This window comes from Polistes dominula, unplaced genomic scaffold (assembly GCF_049000335.1).
Source record: "Polistes dominula isolate Pdom_NZ unplaced genomic scaffold, Pdom_raw_medaka contig_31, whole genome shotgun sequence".
Taxonomy (NCBI): domain Eukaryota; kingdom Metazoa; phylum Arthropoda; class Insecta; order Hymenoptera; family Vespidae; genus Polistes; species Polistes dominula.
The window spans coordinates 3,232,636-3,249,564 of NW_028300925.1; the positions used below are offsets into that span (position 1 = coordinate 3,232,636).

The window sequence follows — 16,929 nt, forward strand, 5'->3', positions numbered from 1 at the left end:
GTAACATCATGAAACTTCATTTTCATGGTATTCTGGTCACGCTGAGAAAAGGACTATGAGGAAAGAAGGAACTTGAATCTTCTCCAATTTCGTTCTATTTGATATTATCAAAATCTTATCTATGTCGAAACGGACAGGTGAGATTTACCGCGTCTAGAATTTAAGCGTTAAGACTCGACTATGTCGGATATATATTTGCTTTGAGCGCGAACTTTCCTAAAGAACGTGCCGTACTGGTAAAGTGTCGTCTGTAAAGAGAATTTTAAGTTAACACCCCGGCAGTGGTGCATCGAAAATTCATCGTTTTCGCGAGCTAGAGTCGTGTATCTCGTTTTTATTATATATTCTCTGTAAGAGAGGTAGGTAAGTAAGTATCGAACAGTTTTCTCTTTGAAAGAACCTACCGACAGAAGGGGGGGGGTGGGTGAGGTGATAAGGTAATTATTATTCTTCGTAGAATCGTAGAAAATAAAAATGAACATTGATTAGGAAAGAATACCAATGATAATACGATAAAAGATCAAATATGGTGGTGGTTATGGTGATGGTGGTGGTGGTGGTAGTTGTGCGCAGGGTAACTCGAGGGCGCTCGACGTCACTGGCCGTTCGACCACCCTGCCTACTACCCTCTCTACCATCACCACCACCACCACCACCACCAGCTGCATCTCGGGGAGGGTGGTGGCGGCGGCAAGGGATGATTTTGGTTTGGTTCTCAGTCGTCACGACGGCAGCGCCGTGCCGGAGGCTCCAGTCCGATCGCAGCATCACTTGCGGTGCTTTCGCGCGCGCGAATCTCTCTGTCTCTCTTTATCCGTCAGTCCAACTATACAACGGAAACACACGGCTATTTCTTTTCCCCCCTTTTACTTCCCCGCTATATCATCTACCCGCGGAGACACGTGAAACGTTTTTCCTTTTGTTTTTTGTTCGTCTAAATCATCCCTTTTTTTTTATCTCCCCGCCCTCCGAGGTTTTTTATTTTTTTTCTTCTGTCCACACTTTTTTTTTATTTTCCTCACACTACTCACAACACCACTACTATTTTCTTTCTTTCTTTCTTTCTTTCTTTCTCTCTTTTCTCTTCTTCCGCTTTTCGCAAAGAGTCTGAGCTCGAGCTTGAACGAAAGAGGGAGAGGGAGAGAGAGAGAGAGAGCGAACAACAAATAAGAGGATAAAACGCGCGTGTTACGATAAGAGAGAGAAAGAAGAAGAACGGTCAAAAAAAAGGAAAAGAAAAAAAAAGAGTTAACGTATGAAACAACAACAACAACATCAACAACACAATAACAACGTTCGTAGTAGTATCGGAAGATATAATAAGCGTGTTAAGTGCAACAGATAAGATAAAAAGAAGAGAAATATAGTTTGTTATTCTTGAACTTGTTATCTCTCGGTCACTTGTTTGATTTTTTTCTTTTTCTTTTCTTTTATATATATATACATATAATAATGTAATTTCGATTACGACATGTAATCGGAAGATGATGGGAAGCAAAGTGTTATTGGAGTATCAATATCATCATAGACGTGAACGACGTGGGATCGTACGATCGGATGTTTCTTCTTCGCGCCGAAATTCGCGAGGTGTTACGACGAGAACGACGTGGGTTGTTAGCCGATAAAATAATCCCTTATTTTCATCCCCCTACATTTTCTTTCTTTCTTTATACATAAATATCGTATTCCACTCCTTCCATTCTGACACTTTGTCATAACATTTCCATCAATGAAATTCTGGGGTCTCGGTCTCATTTAGATCCCACCGTCGGATTGTATCAACCAACGGAAAAAAATCCCGTTATAAACTTGTTCGATTTACTACAAACCTACCCCTTACCAATACAACCCTCCCCTTCCACCCCTTTCCTCTTCTATAAAAAGCAGTTTTATTGTTTGGTGTTATCGAGTGCGTTGCTACGTGAAATTAACAGGAATTTGTTTCCGCCCCAACCTCCCACAACTCACCCCTCTTCACTGTTTCATGGAAAGAGGAAATAAGTGAACTTATTTGTGTGTATTTCGATCATTTTTGTTTATTATCCACATTTTAACAAGATTCGAGCGCATTTAATAAAGGAAAATAGTTCGTGTTACAACTGTGTTGGGACTAATTTTATCGATTTTATCTATTGAAATAATCAAAACAGTGTCGGTCGCGTATATCGATCTGATCTGATCGATCGATCATCGATCGTGAAACATTTTGCGTGAAGAGTGTATTATTACGATACAATAATGATAAGAAAATAAATGATTAGTCGACGTTAATGGGATAAAAATTACGTATGGTTGGTTGCGTGTGAAGAAGACGAGAGTTGCATCTAACAACAACGTTGTGTTAGTAAGAAAAAAAAAAACGATTTCAAGGAGGATTCACCAGAAGCTCTTCTGTTGCTCGTGTTCTTGCAAGCTCAACCGGGGGGGATTTAGTGAATTAAAGGGCTACAGTGCTTTGATAAAAGTGAATGGATATTTCTTGCATATCAAGTGACACACGTCGTGTTTTTAACAACAACAACAACATCATAGTTGCATCGTTCTCGCGCCACTTTCATCATTCACGTTGAATCTTCTTTTGTGTTTTCCGGCTGAAATCGAGAAATTCGAAGATAAAAAGGAAAGAAGAAAACAAGGAGAAACAGCACTGCTCTCTCTCTGTCTTTCTCTCACTACCGAGGTAAAGCCGCTTTTCTCCAACTATTTTCTACGTTCTATACTTATCTGTTATCTATTTTTTTTTTTTTTTTTATTTCTTTCTTACCTTTGTCTCGTCGTCTTCCATCGCTAGATTCGTTTTACAAATCGATTTTCTTCTATCTATAACACAACTCTCTCTCTCTCTCTCTCTCTCTCTCTCACACACACACTCCTCGACGTAATCTTTTGGGAAAGCCACGAGAAGGCTTTTCAATTTCAAAGGATTCCAACGAAGTTTCGAGCTCGTTCAAACACTCCAAAGGTATATTTTCGAACGGACGAAAAGAATCCCTTCGTATGGGGACCTCCTCTTACGAGAGTCGTTCGTTCGGTTAGAGAAAAGAAGTGAGCTTTGAGTTTTAAGGTGTAATGGAACTTTAATTCTCTTTTATATAAAAATTTCGATTGGTTTAACAGGTGTGTCAGACTCTTCATTTCTTACTTTTGAAATAAGTGTTACGAGTATTAAATATTTCTTTTTCTTTTTTTAAAACTAGACGCTATAATCGTACAATATTATTTGAAAATTATAAATCAATCCCTTTTCTTTTACTATTTTCGATAGTACTAGGGATCTTTTTCACTTCGTCTTACTTCAAGCTTAGGATATCGATGTAATATCAAATAGAATTATAGCCATAATGTGATCCATTACTTGCACGTGTCCTAACGTCATCCATTTCTCAGATAGAAAATCTCGAAGTAGAATGTACGACGATTCTCTCTCTCTCTCTCTCTTTTTCTTTTTCTTTCGATTTAGAAAGAAATATTTATGATCCCATTGAAGTTGCACCCTTGTTCTATTTCTCTCATTTGTGACCAAGTGATTTAGAAATCCATCCGAAACCTCACTCTATGTAATTTTTGTAACAATACCGTGTCCTAGGGTGAAAATTAATATTGATTATAGTAACCAGGTGTCCTTGACGCGTAACCACCTATGTGATCTTTTATATAAACGTTAGAATAACAAAAAAAGAAAAAATGAATATGACTTTTCACCTCGTTTAGAATAAGTTTCCCCTAGAGAAAGAAAGACATTTTCTTTCAACGGACCCGTAAATTCATTTTCCACGGTGCAACAACTATACGAGGAACGAGGGAAGCATTGAAAAAAAAAAACAATTCCGGATGCTCCTCCTTCAAGGACCGTCGACGATATTTGCCTCGTGCTGGTTATGGTACGGTACCGTGTCGTATCGTTTACGAAGCTACCGAACTATCATCAGGGGGAAGTGCACCACTGTGGTACACCCTTAATGCATAATAATTAAATGGCCAGAGCCCGATTTCGCTTTAGAAAAGTTCATTTCAATTTACAAACGGTGGATCGTCGTCGTCGTCGTCGTCGTCGTCGTCGTTGACAATAATAATGTAACATAGCAATGTGGAAAGGAGGAAGACAAAAAATTCAATTTCGTTATCACGGACACAACTCTAATGGATTCGTTATAAAAGAATGTTGACCGTCATAAATGGAAAAAGGAGTTTTAAATCCTTTAATCTGTTTTCACCATCACCACTAACCACCACCAACACCGTCGCCACAAGAGACCACCTCATCTGAAAAGAAGAAGAAGAAGAAGATGAGGAAGAAACGAATCAAAGAAATGAAACCTCATTAAAATAAATACGATTCTCTAATTCACTCTCTGGAAAACAACGTTTCACCGTCAAATCAAACCGATTACAGTCAAGTTATTTCGAATAATCCTTTAGTTTTCGGTATCACCAAAAATAACGAGTTTCAAGGTTTATATAGTTAGTAAGCCCCTTCCCTTAATTTTAAACGATAACAAAACTCGTATTTAAACTTTTTTTTATATACTTTTGGGAAAGAAAACGAACGTTACCTATTATTTCTGTGCTTTCGATCGGAATCGAATGAAACGAAACAAAATTTAATGAACGCGTGTTTGTCCAAAAAAAAAAAACAAAAAACAAAACAAAAAAAAAGATAGAAAAAAAGTAATAGCAACAAATGATTGGATCGCAGTAATGAAAGGCAAGATAGGTAAAAAGGGAAATAAAACCATTAGAGGATTTATGAAAACGAGATCAATTAAAATGCTGGATGATGATAAAATAACAAATGATATTTTCATATTTGATTGTGTACGTGTAAAAACGGGGAAGGGGTAATATGGCCGAGGGTAAATCGGTATCGACGTCGTTTTTCTTGGACAAGAATTGATCTCGTTGGAATAATAGAACTCGAATCTCACAAGAGCCGAGAAGAAGGATCGTCGAGAAGATGATGCAGGAAGGGACGAGACGAAGGTGATGCTAGTAGTAGTAGTAGTAGTAGTAGTAGGTTACGATTGGTGAAACGGAGAAGAAGAAGAAGAAGAGGTCGACGGTGGTAAAGGGGAATCGAATAATGGGTGAATCTCGCACAAAACTCGGATGATTGATGGAAGAAGCGGATGGAGGACAGAACGCGTGGGAGATGGTAGCGATGGTTTTGATGGTGGTAGTAGTAGTAGTAGTAGTAGTAGTAGTAGTGATAGTAGTAGTGATGGTGGGAAAAGATGGCACGAAAAACAAAAGGAAGAAAGGAAAATACATAGGTGTGTAGAAAGGAATGAACATGTTTGTGTGTATGTGTGTATGTGTGTATGTGTGGGTTCAGAATAGGTCAGTATACACGTAGGTACATATACGTAGAATATCTTCGATCGTACTCGAACGGCTCTCGATAATAACGATAGCAGGGTGACGTAGTGCACTACTTCGTAGGTAGAAGAACCGTCGATCGTCCGTCTCCCAAATAATGAGATTTCTATCTTTTCGGAAAGGAATATTTATCACTCGCGTGGATCGTAACGGTAGGCGACTTCATGCTACCAGCATCCATCCGACATTCCGTTAGATCGTTCAATTTTCAGAAGAAAATGTAACGAGAAATAAGAATGAAGATACGTCGGCTACACTTATTGTCATATATATAATAACATATTCTGCATTCTCGTATCGAGACACTGCATCCATCCGTCACTTTTCACTTATATATATTTGTGTGTATATATAGTATATCCATGTATATACGTATATCTTATATTTACTTTCATTTCGCAACGCAAAATTCCCATTGAAAAATTCACGATACTTTTCCATCTTTCTTTTCTCTGCGGTAATTTTTGACCTTCTTTTACGCGAGTAATATCCTTCCCTGGTATTTCTACAAACGATAAAAAAGTTAACGTACATATATATATATATATATATACATGCATACATTGTGTGGGTGTGTTGTTTCAAGTAAATTAGGGAAGACGATACTTAAGGGAAATATTCGTCGAGTTTATTCACTAACCGAGCTAGCTTAAATCAACCTAGGTATGTACACATATATACACCCATACTCTTATAACTTTAGGTAAGATAATTTTTAATGGATTAAATATTACCCATCTCCATTGCAGCTCATTTACTATTTTATTTGTCGAAATATAATGAAGGAAAACTAAAAAAAAAAAAAATAACTGCATGTAAAGAAAAATACAAAAGAGAGAGAGAGAGAGAGAGAGAGTTTTAGGTAGTATTGGTTAGTAATTTTACGATCCACGATGGTTACTGTACCATACGAAATAATCTTATCGGTTCGTCATCGATTTAACGACGAAACGATGCGGAGGAATCGACCATAACTTTTGGTTATACGTCGGAATATCAAAATACGAGGGATATTATTGAAATCGATTACTTCCTTCGTACAAATCTCTCGAAGAATTTCAATTCCAATTTTGTTGTATAAGATACAAATTTGTGATTGTAATAAAAAAGAAAAGAAAAGAGAAAAGAAAAATTGTACGAGAAAGTAAAACTCATTCATTGAACGTATTCTCACGAATAATGGAAAGTGCAACGTGTCAGCTTGGACGAACGCGCTGACGAAAGAACGTGGAAGAGGAGGAGGAGGAGGAGGAGGTGGAGGTGGAGGAGGTGGAGAATCGCGCGGTTAGAATATATAATATCTTTTATCGTTCGATATTTAACGAGATACGGCGGCAGTACGGACACGCGGGATTAAACTAATCACTCACGGTTTCGGAACAGGCACACAACGATTCTACACGTTTCGCATCGAAGGCCGATTAGCGCATTTGTCATGCAGCCGGAGTATCTCGGGCTCGAGCGTAACCCATTAAAGGGAAAGGGAAAGGGAAAGGGAAAGGGAAAGGGAAAGGGAGAGGGTAGAGGAAGAGGGAGGAAGAGAGATGAGTAGCACGAGAGTTCGTATGCAAGGACGACGACATACAATACAATGGCTGCAGCAGCCGTGCAAAGACGATGATTCGAACTCTCCTAAGTGAACGCCCGTCCATGATCAATGGGGAAGGGATCATCCTATATATATGTTTTGGAGTAGGTGTTTTGTGTAGATGGAACCGAAGCGGTTCGTCATCAGTCGAAATTCTGCGCGTGACATTGTCCTCGGTTCTCTTCTCTCTCTCTCTCATACATACACACATAAATACACACGCATACTACTTCGGAGGTCTTCCACTTTCAAGAGGGATTAATCTATAGCCATACACACAACACCAATGGGTGTTACCTCAATGCAATATGCAACGGCGTATCCGCGCGAGGCTTACGGATTAATGAAGGATGACGAGAGAAATGACGGGTTTCACGCGTCCGAAATTACTACCGCGTGCATTTCCAAGGTGGTAGGTGAGGGGTGGTAAAGCTTTCCACCACGTGAAACATCTCGTTCTTCATGTTGTAGAATCGTTTATGTGTATTATATTCAACACACACGCGTTTTGCATTATGACGGAAAAGTACTGTCGTATGAGGGGTATTATACTTCTCCACCCTCGCACGTATCCTTGAATTTGTCGTGCGTGTAAAGATCTCATTTGGAAGTGTCGGTATAAATGTTCTTCCTTTTCTTCTCTTTTTCTTTTTTTCTTCTTTTACCTTTTTTTCTACCCTCTCTCTCTCTCTTGGAGTAAATGGGAGAGACGAGAGTGGTAAAGAGATACACATTCTTTTCGTAGAAAGAAACGACGGGAAATACTTTTGCTTCTCTCGTAAAAATGTTCGTGAAAATTGCGTTAGAAAGTTCATCGAACAAAAAGTCCTAGCCACTCTATAGAGAAGGATAGTTACTAGCTGTCAAGATAAAAGAAAAAAAAAGGAATAAAACAAAAAACAAAAAGGAGAAAGCTCTTTCTCCATTCTTTTGACGTTTTCATTGATAAAATATATTTCGTACTCGTAAAACGAAGTAGTATAGGTATATAGTCATTGTTCTTTAGTTTCATATTCTTTCTTCAGTTAAAGTATGGACTCACCGTGTAGTATCGTATCAAATTTCTTCATATACAACGTATAAATATTCAATGATCAAAAATGAGATAGTCATCACATCATTCAAGAATATTCTTTATTCAAAAATAAGACCCATCTTCTTCTTCTTTTAAGATAAAATAATTCTCCAATTGCAAGGATACTCAAACTCTTCCCACCCTTTCTCCCATTTCCTTCCACCACCCACATACGCTTTTCACTTTATACCTACATTACTCCGAACGTTTCGCATACTTCCGTTTTATCGTGATACCGGTGCATAAATACAGGCTACATGGAGTGAAAAGTGCATATGAATTTCAAGAACATGACACGTACCTTCCACGGAAGAGGCCGTTTTATCCCCTTTTATTTGCACACGGCTCGTTAGAGGTTTACAAATGCGCCGCGTTCTCGCAACCTGTTTTTATCCTTCCATTCTTTTTTTCATCCATCACTCCACCTTGCTTCGTTTATTCTCTTTTTCTTTCTCTCTCTCTCTCTCTCTCTCTCTCTCTTTATCTTCTTTTTTCTTCATTTTATTTTTCACTCTTCGACGAATGAGATAACGCAACGTAAAATAGTATACTTTACGAATAACAAATAAATGTTAAAACAACAAATTATTTAATTTAATTAATTAAAACGAATAATAAATTAAAATAATAAAACTAATAAATTAACCCTTAAAGTGCACATGGGGGATGTTTGACACCTCAACAAATTTGTGATCTCTTGAAAATGGTACTGAATTCGACAAAATGGGCTATTTGTCTAGTGCCATCTAGTGTTAATTCAGATTGGTATAAAACCTATTCCATTTTACAAAAGATGTATCAAACTATTTTTAAAAAAATTGCTAGGTCTAAATATTAAATAGCGGCTTCAGTAGACGACGCGTTCAAACACGTTGGGGTGTCAAACACTCACAGTGCACTTTAACTAACTTTTACGAAGTGTACACTTTAAGGGTTAAATTAATAAAACAAATAACAAAATAAATGTTATTAAAAATAAACAAAAAAAATTGAGAAAATTTATGTTGATTCGAGATTTTTCATTTTGTTTTCTTAATATGAATGAACTAAATTGTAATTATAATTATAATCAATAATAATCATAGATAAACGATGAGAAATACGATACTGGCGTAACTAAATCTTCTACTCGATTAAATACGATAGAATTATTTAATGGTTAATATTAGCATTATCAGTGGTTGCACAATGTGTTTACAATGTTCGTTTTATGTGAAAGAATTGTTCAAATGTTGTTGTTGACCATTGTGGGTCAACGAACCTGAAAGAAGAAGCATGCACTTGTGCTATTTTTTGTTTTCTCCACGTTTTAACTAGGAGTACACGAAACAGTCAGAACAGGTGGAAACTAAAACTGAAACTGTAAAATGTACCTTAGAAAAGTGGTCCGTCGTGTTATACTAGACGTTGGCATTCGTGAAAGTCTCTTTTCGAGGAATATTTCTATGAACATTAGCAACTTTACAATGGTCTAATACACCTAGCACAAAAACTATCAACGTTCTCTTAACTAAAACACTCATAGTTTTATGATTATATCAAATTGTCAATGATAATCGTAATATTTCTATTATCTATTAATCCTTTTAATACAATGCTAATAGTTCAATTTGACAAATTTGTACTTGATTAAACAATTCTATAGCAAATTAGGATGAAATTGTTAAATGTTTCATGATTTAAAACCAATGAACTTTTAATTGTAAATCCAATATTTCAAGTATTATCCATTATATATTTTAAATTGAATTGAAATCATTTAAAATATATCGTGTAAATTCTTATTACACGAATTTCGACAAAATTTATTTATTATATTACACGCTTCCCCTCTCTTTCTCTCCCTCTCTCTCTCATACCTGGATTTATTCGATCTTCGATTAATATTTATTCACTTTATCACGAACGACTATTCATTTTCCTTTGCATAAATGAATAATAATTGGAAATATGTAGATAGAAAATTTATACGTTGCTTATCTACTGCAAGCTGTTCAAATTAAATGTTGTTTAAGCAATATAATTAAAACTATTTTTTTTTTTAAGTTGTCGTACGTTTAAAAGTCAAAATTAATTATCTTAAATTTATGACATCCATACCAATGCAAATTTGTATCATTTGAAATGATATTAGTGGTAGTTTTTGATATCGCTATATTTGTTCTTCTTTTTCTTTTGGGGGGGGGGCGTTTATTTACAACAACAAAATAAAATAAAATAAAATAAACAAAAAAGAAGTTGTAAATTAATGATAATATGTTGTAAATCATTTCGTAGACTGTAAAAGTGTCGCACTGATCGCGTATCGCGTGAAGAGAGAGAAATGATATACATACCGTGGTATAATAAAGCTCATATATCCGTAGAAGTTATGGCTGCTGCGAACCCACACAAAAAAAAAAATATATATATATATATATATATATATATACATAAGAAGAGGAAATGCTTTACATTTGCTTATATTATGGACGATATAATACTTGGGAACGTAAGAAATCACGTTAAAAGTTTAGAACTTCTTCTTCTTCTTTCTCCGGCCTTGAAATATTCTATAAAACAGACTTGAAAATATTCTATATGAAATCTATTTAATATTTTATTCTATGCCTAGAAAAATGATAAAAATAAAAGGGTATATTTTCATTTGAATCAACTAAAATAACTATGAAAGTAATTTTACAAATAAACATTCATCATGAATATAATAAATAATAAGAATTCGTTCGTAAGTATGAAAAATGACATTTTACCGTGAAAAAAAAAAAAAAAGAAAAATAGTTGCATATAATGATGCATTTTCAATTGGTTTATCGATACATAATGCATTTCGAGTTTTTATTTTGAAGATTTTACCGCCGATCGAATATCGAAGTCGAGTAGAAGTTTACATTGTTTTCGAGTAAACGGACATTCAGTAGATCCGTGGGTGTAATCGTGTAAGGTGGTGGACAAGCTGGTTGAAACAAATGGACCCCAGGTTTGGATGGCCTAACTGTGCGGAATACGCAGAAGCAAGTGTTGGTTTTCGGCCGGTGTAACAGCAGCAGCAGCAACAGCAGCAGCAGCACCCTTTCGCGGCTCATGTTTGCTCTTCAACGAGCAAGCATGCACGCACACACGCACATACAACTCTCTCTCTCTCTCTTCTCTGTCTCTCTTTCTGTTTCACACAGCCTCTCACTTTCTCTTTGGTGGGAATACCGGCAGAGCATATACCCGGAGCATTTTACGTAGCAAGCATAAAGCGAGAAAGCAAACAAAGTGGACGGTATAATTTCACAGTACCTGTATGACACGCTGATTGCAGCTGCGGGATGTAACTGCGGAGAGAGAATGGCTTTGTTGCATACAAGTTGCGACATACTGTCCAACTTTTGTGTTTTTTTTCTTATTCTTATTCTCTAACTTGTTTCTTTTTCTTCCTTCTCTTCAACGTGTTTGATCATTTCATTTACCCTAGAGCTATATCTCATTGAAAACATAAAACAACACAAAAATATTTTACCTTAGTTTTTGTCTATTTTTTTTATTTTTTTTTTTTTTTTTGTAAATCGAATCAAACGAAACAAATTGGATAAATTCCCAAGTTACCGAGGTTAAATGTGTAAAAATCAATTTCTTTTACAAGTTTATTCGTTACTTATACAGAATACAGAGAAATGTTTCGTTACATTCACAATCCTTTATCCAATCAATCCAATATATATATATATATATATATATATATAGAGAGAGAGAGAGAGAGAGAGAAAACGAAAAGTCATTCGTTGCCATAGTTTCGTCGTTCCAGTGTTGTAAGCATTGCGAACGAGCGAATGATCCAATATATAATATACATATATATATATATATATATATATATATATATATATGAGCAACGAAATTTAACGTGACTGTTATATAGGAAAAGAGACGTCTGTTACTAGTAGTAGTCTCGATCCTTGTTCCAGAACCAATTCTGACTTTTGCTGCTCGCTACCTGAAAGGCGGTAATACAAGGGTGGTTACGGTTTCTGTCTCGTTTATACGTATATACTATTTCTATCTTTCTCTACTATTTCCTCCAACCCTCTCTAACCTTTAGCAGTAGCAGTAGCAGTAGCAGCAGTAGCAGCAGTAGCAGAGGAATAGTCATAGTCCCACCGTCGGTATACATGAATATTTTACAAAAATGTATGCCTCAAAGAACCCAGTCATTCCCATTCACGGTTGCTCGATTTTCTAGTGGCACACGGCGCGTGCACACGTGCGGTGACTGCTCGCATCCTACCTACGACGTACGTTACCCTACCTACGTACATATTTTCTACGTTTATGCCTATGTCTCTGGCTGAGTATACTACACACGTTAGTTTCTCTAGCAGACCAAGCATTATGTTTTCTTTCGTGTTTTATTCCTACTGCCTCATAGTTTTTTTGTTCCTTTCCCCATCCCCAATCCAGCCCTGTGTACATAGAGATAGATATAGGTAGTGTTGTGGTGGTATTCATATATGTTAAGAAGAATATTCTTCAAAAAAGAAGCAGTCAGATAGACTATTATTTTTATTTGTACGGCGAGAAAAAGACTATCGGATTGAATGAATTAAACGATCGAATTCGATCGATCGGTTGTTTTTTTCTTTTCTTTAGAGTAATATGTAATATTTCTTTTTTTTTTCTTTATATGATTCGCCTCATTGAATTCAACGACATTCGACTTACGATTCATTCTTTCAAAAGATTTACTCTTCCGTAAGAAATACTGCTCCTCCATTCATTCGTATCATTATCATTCAATCGTTTATTTCCTCGAACTTCCGAAGTATTCCTTTAATTGCAAATGGAACAAGAGTAGTATGCGTAGGAGTAATAAGTGTTCATTAGAAACGGTCGTATGCACACTCAAGATGAACTTGCGTTCGTTTCAGTAACAGCAGATCGAAGGAAACGCAAGTAGTCTCGTAGTCAAGTTGCGCTTCTAGGAAGAGAACAATTCTCTCCTTTAACCTATCTCTCTGTCTCTCTTTCTCTTTCCTATCTATATATCTAGCTCTAACCTTTGTCTTCTTGGTACAAGTGATGTTCACGCCTTGATACGAAGACCCAAAGTTCGCGGGTAGATGTTAGGTACTATCTATCTGAAATTGTACTAGCAGGAAAGGGCTTAGTAACGACTTTGCAAACCCAAATTGGGTCTTCTAACCTTCTACTCCGGATAGTCGTGTAGTTATGATAATGTTTATACGTAAGCGTGCCAGCACACACACCGTGCGAGTGCACAAGTTTGCATTTACCGGTTGAAGTTTGAATGAAGGTTACGCAGAGGTCTACTGTCAATTCGATCGTTATACGCCATGCTTCGAAATTTATGACCCGTGGAATCACGATTGTAGCTATGTTAATCAGGTGTATAGGAGGGAGGATTACCTTGCCGGTGACGGTGATATTAATCACGATAAAGCAAACTCGTGCGTCGTCGGTGATTACAATGAAGCGAGTCTAGTTAGCGAGTACTAGCCTATCTCATTCTCTCATTCTCTCTCTCTCTCTCTCTCTCTCTATCTCTCACTCTTGGCTTAAAATGCTCTCCGATGAAATCGATTTACCGATTCCGTCGACGGAGGAAGTCGATATTTCGTTACAATCGAGTTAACGACTGAGAATCTAGAAACCGAACTGTAGAAGAGAAGTTCTCGTTTGTGGTATGATATATGGTAACGTTTACGTAATGGATGTTAATTTGCATCGAAGTGAAAGAACAAGAAGAAAGAGAAATGGAGTGAGCTAGCTAGAAAATCAAGAGGAATATTCTTCCAGGTTATACGGACACCTAGCTCGGTAAATGGTAAAACGAAAGTTAGCTAAGTTTTGCGGTTTTGGTATCAACGTAACAGTTAAATGGATACGTATTTGCATGAAACAAATAGTGAAAAGGAAACGACATGGTGTGTTTCGTGAGGAAAGGTAGAAAGGAAGCCACCAACTTGTAGGTAACTAGTAAACGTTTCATGTAATCTCGATGTCTTCGGTTACCTGTCAGATAAGAAAGACTTCGAGCTTGATTTATCGACAATTAATATGCTACGTTGTTACACCCAACTCTCTTAGGTTAGGAAAACGAAAATCGTGTTTCTAACGATGCAAATACAAAGGGATGGGAAAAAAAAAGAAAATGAAAGAAAATACGAAACGTTAGCGATGAGAGAAGATATCTATATCTATATATATATAAACGTGAGAAAATTTAAAATAGATTTGGTCTAGTGCGAAAAACTCGATGTCGTTTCTTTCCCGTGTGAAGCTTATCGCGGTTAGAAGTAAAGATAGTTACACGAAAGAGAAAGAGAAAAGGGATGAGAGGGAAAATCGTAAAAAAGAGACTAAATGGTGCTGAGAAAGAGAAGAGAAGAGAAAAGAAGAGAGAAAGAAATCGTATAAAAGTGTCTAAATGGTTGAAGAGAAAAGGAAAAATGATAGAAAGAAAAAGAGGATTCATGTGTAGAGAGAGATGCTCATAGGTTGATATCGTTTAGGATAATAGAACGACAATCGAAGATCCCCTTTTTTCGTGACTCTTCGATGAGAAGAGTTCTCAGTTAGATGCAGTTTTCGAAGTCCACCTCCTTCCCATTCCTTCCTTTAGATAGGACTTTCTCAAGGTTTCTGTTGAATATGTTCTTCGAACAAGCACACAATGCACTTGTAAGGATCGGATACGGATTCGACGAATGTAGGGGATAATACTATCCTGATAAGGGTGTTGCTGATGACGTTCGTTTAGGGTTTGAATAGTCGGTGTTCTAATTTTATATTTAGGGAGAGAATATATTTAAATATATTTAATTAATTATAATAATATAATTTATATTATATAATATAATCCTGTGTAGTTCCTACTATATTTACGTACATATAATAGGAAGTATATATATATATATCAAAAATATAATAATTTATTAAATATATTTAATAAAATTATATATATTTAAATTTATATCTAATATATTTATTTATTACAAAATAAAATAAATCTTTTCGTGTATTTTCATATCATCTTCTATTTCACACATAAGTTATAATAATTAATAATTATTTTTTTGTTATCATAGATTTATTAACTGTTATTTTTTTCTGTTATAGATTTCCATGGATTATTAGATGACACATGATGACGATCATCACTATGAAGTATTATCGCATCGTACTTACACTTCTCGGGGCTACTCATCTCCTGCAAGCTCTACCATCAGCATCTCCACTCATCAAAAGTATTGGTAATAATTATTTTTAGTATTTTTTTGTGTTTTCTTTTTTGTCTTTACTTTAATATAATTAATGGATTAAATTAATCTAGATCGGGGGTTGTATCAAATTTAAAGGACAAAGCAGAGAATTATTGATTATTAGCTAGTAGTATTAGTAGTAGTAGTAGTAGTAGTAGTAGAGTCAGGGATTACTACTAGCAGTCAAGCTTTATGCTGCTGCTGTGTATCGAGTATCTCGAGCTCGTCGTGCTAGACAACGATAAGCAGAAACGCTCTGTCATGCCTGCCACTCGATTCTGACTTAATGACAGTCGACCAACCAACCAACTAACCAACGATGCTGTTTTCTACGTTACTCGTTTAAACGAGGAATTTTGCTGAAAGAAAAATAAAGAAAGAAAGAAAAAAATAGACCTTGCATATTTTTTTCTCTCTTTCTCTTTTCGTTTAATTGAAAATAAATCTAAAAAAAAAAAAAAAAAATATATAAAATAAAATTCACGCGAAAGAATGGAATTTGATTAAAGCAATTGTGTGTAACATTTAAGATAATATTATAATAGCTTTTTTATTTGTTGATTTTTTTTTTTTTTTTTTTGAAAGAATTAAAACACGGCAGAAAAAAAAATCGACGTCGTTAGATCGAGTCGAGTGAGCAACGGCTGCTAGCAATGGCATCCCCCTTCCCCCTTTTCCACCCTTCGAGGTATTCCCTTTTACGAAACATAAAGCTTTAAGAAAAGTTCTTTTTATTTTTACGACCAAGTCTCACGCAAGTTTAACGGTGTACTGTAAACCGACCGCCCGGCGGTGTAACTGGTCGCGTTAGAGAGATATCGTCGTAAAAAAAAAAAGAAAAAAAAAAATAGAAAAAGGGTAAAACGCTGAGATAGAAGAACGTAGATTATATCGTAATCCTTTTTTAAAAAGTTGCACGTTCGATGCTACTCTCTCGTTTCTCTATGTTTCGAGACTTTGAAGAGGGTCGGTCGTTCGTTCGGGGGTTTCTTCCTTGTCAACGCGTTTTCTTCTAAGGTAAACTTAAAAAAAGAAAAAAAGAAAAAAAAATGATCTGAAAAGAAAGAAGACGGAGGAAGATAAAAAGATTAAGAAAAAAGAACGGCTAGTGATGGCCAAAGGAAAAAAAAAGTAATCTAAGGATAAAATGAAAGATGAGATGTGAATGTTGTCTTCTTAATCCTTAAAGAAGATGAAGAAGAAGACAAAAAATATTTATTATAAGCTACAATATCCCTTTGTTTAAAATTTTACAAATAATCAAGTTCATTATTTTAAATACATAGAATAAAAAATTAAAAAAAAAAAACGAAAAAATGTGCATACAAAATATTTTTACAAAAATTCTTTCATATCTGAAATAATTTCGTAGATAATCTGACACATATGAAAAACATTTACCCACGAGTTTTGTTTAAACGAAAATGGGTAGGGAGGGTGTTTGAAAAGAACAAAAAAGAAAGAAACAAAAAAAAAAATAGGAGAATGAAGAAACTAAAAAACAAATCTCAGTTTTACTTAAACGTACATTTGTTTGCATTACTTTAATTAATAATTTGATTTTGATAATAATTTTTGTAGATCTTTTTTCTTCTTTTTCTTTTTTTCAATGGTAAAAAAAA

At 35.6% G+C, this 16,929-nt stretch overlaps 1 protein-coding gene across 26 annotated transcripts in view; it reads left to right on the plus strand.

Moving 5' to 3' along the window:
- Nucleotides 1–712: 712 nt before the first annotated feature.
- Nucleotides 713–16,929, plus strand: part of LOC107073907 (lachesin) — a 168,922-nt gene continuing 152,705 nt past the window's right edge. For 2 of the 26 annotated variants that reach the window (XM_015334828.2, XM_015334829.2), the window contains exons 1-2: nt 713–2,680; nt 15,165–15,298. In XM_015334828.2, the coding sequence (XP_015190314.1) occupies nt 15,190–15,298 (109 nt within the window). In that variant the 5' untranslated portion in view covers nt 713–2,680; nt 15,165–15,189. The remainder of the gene's footprint in view (nt 2,681–15,164; nt 15,299–16,929) is intronic. The other 24 variants (XM_089170988.1, XM_089170993.1, XM_089170998.1 and 21 more) reach the window with 24 other exon arrangements.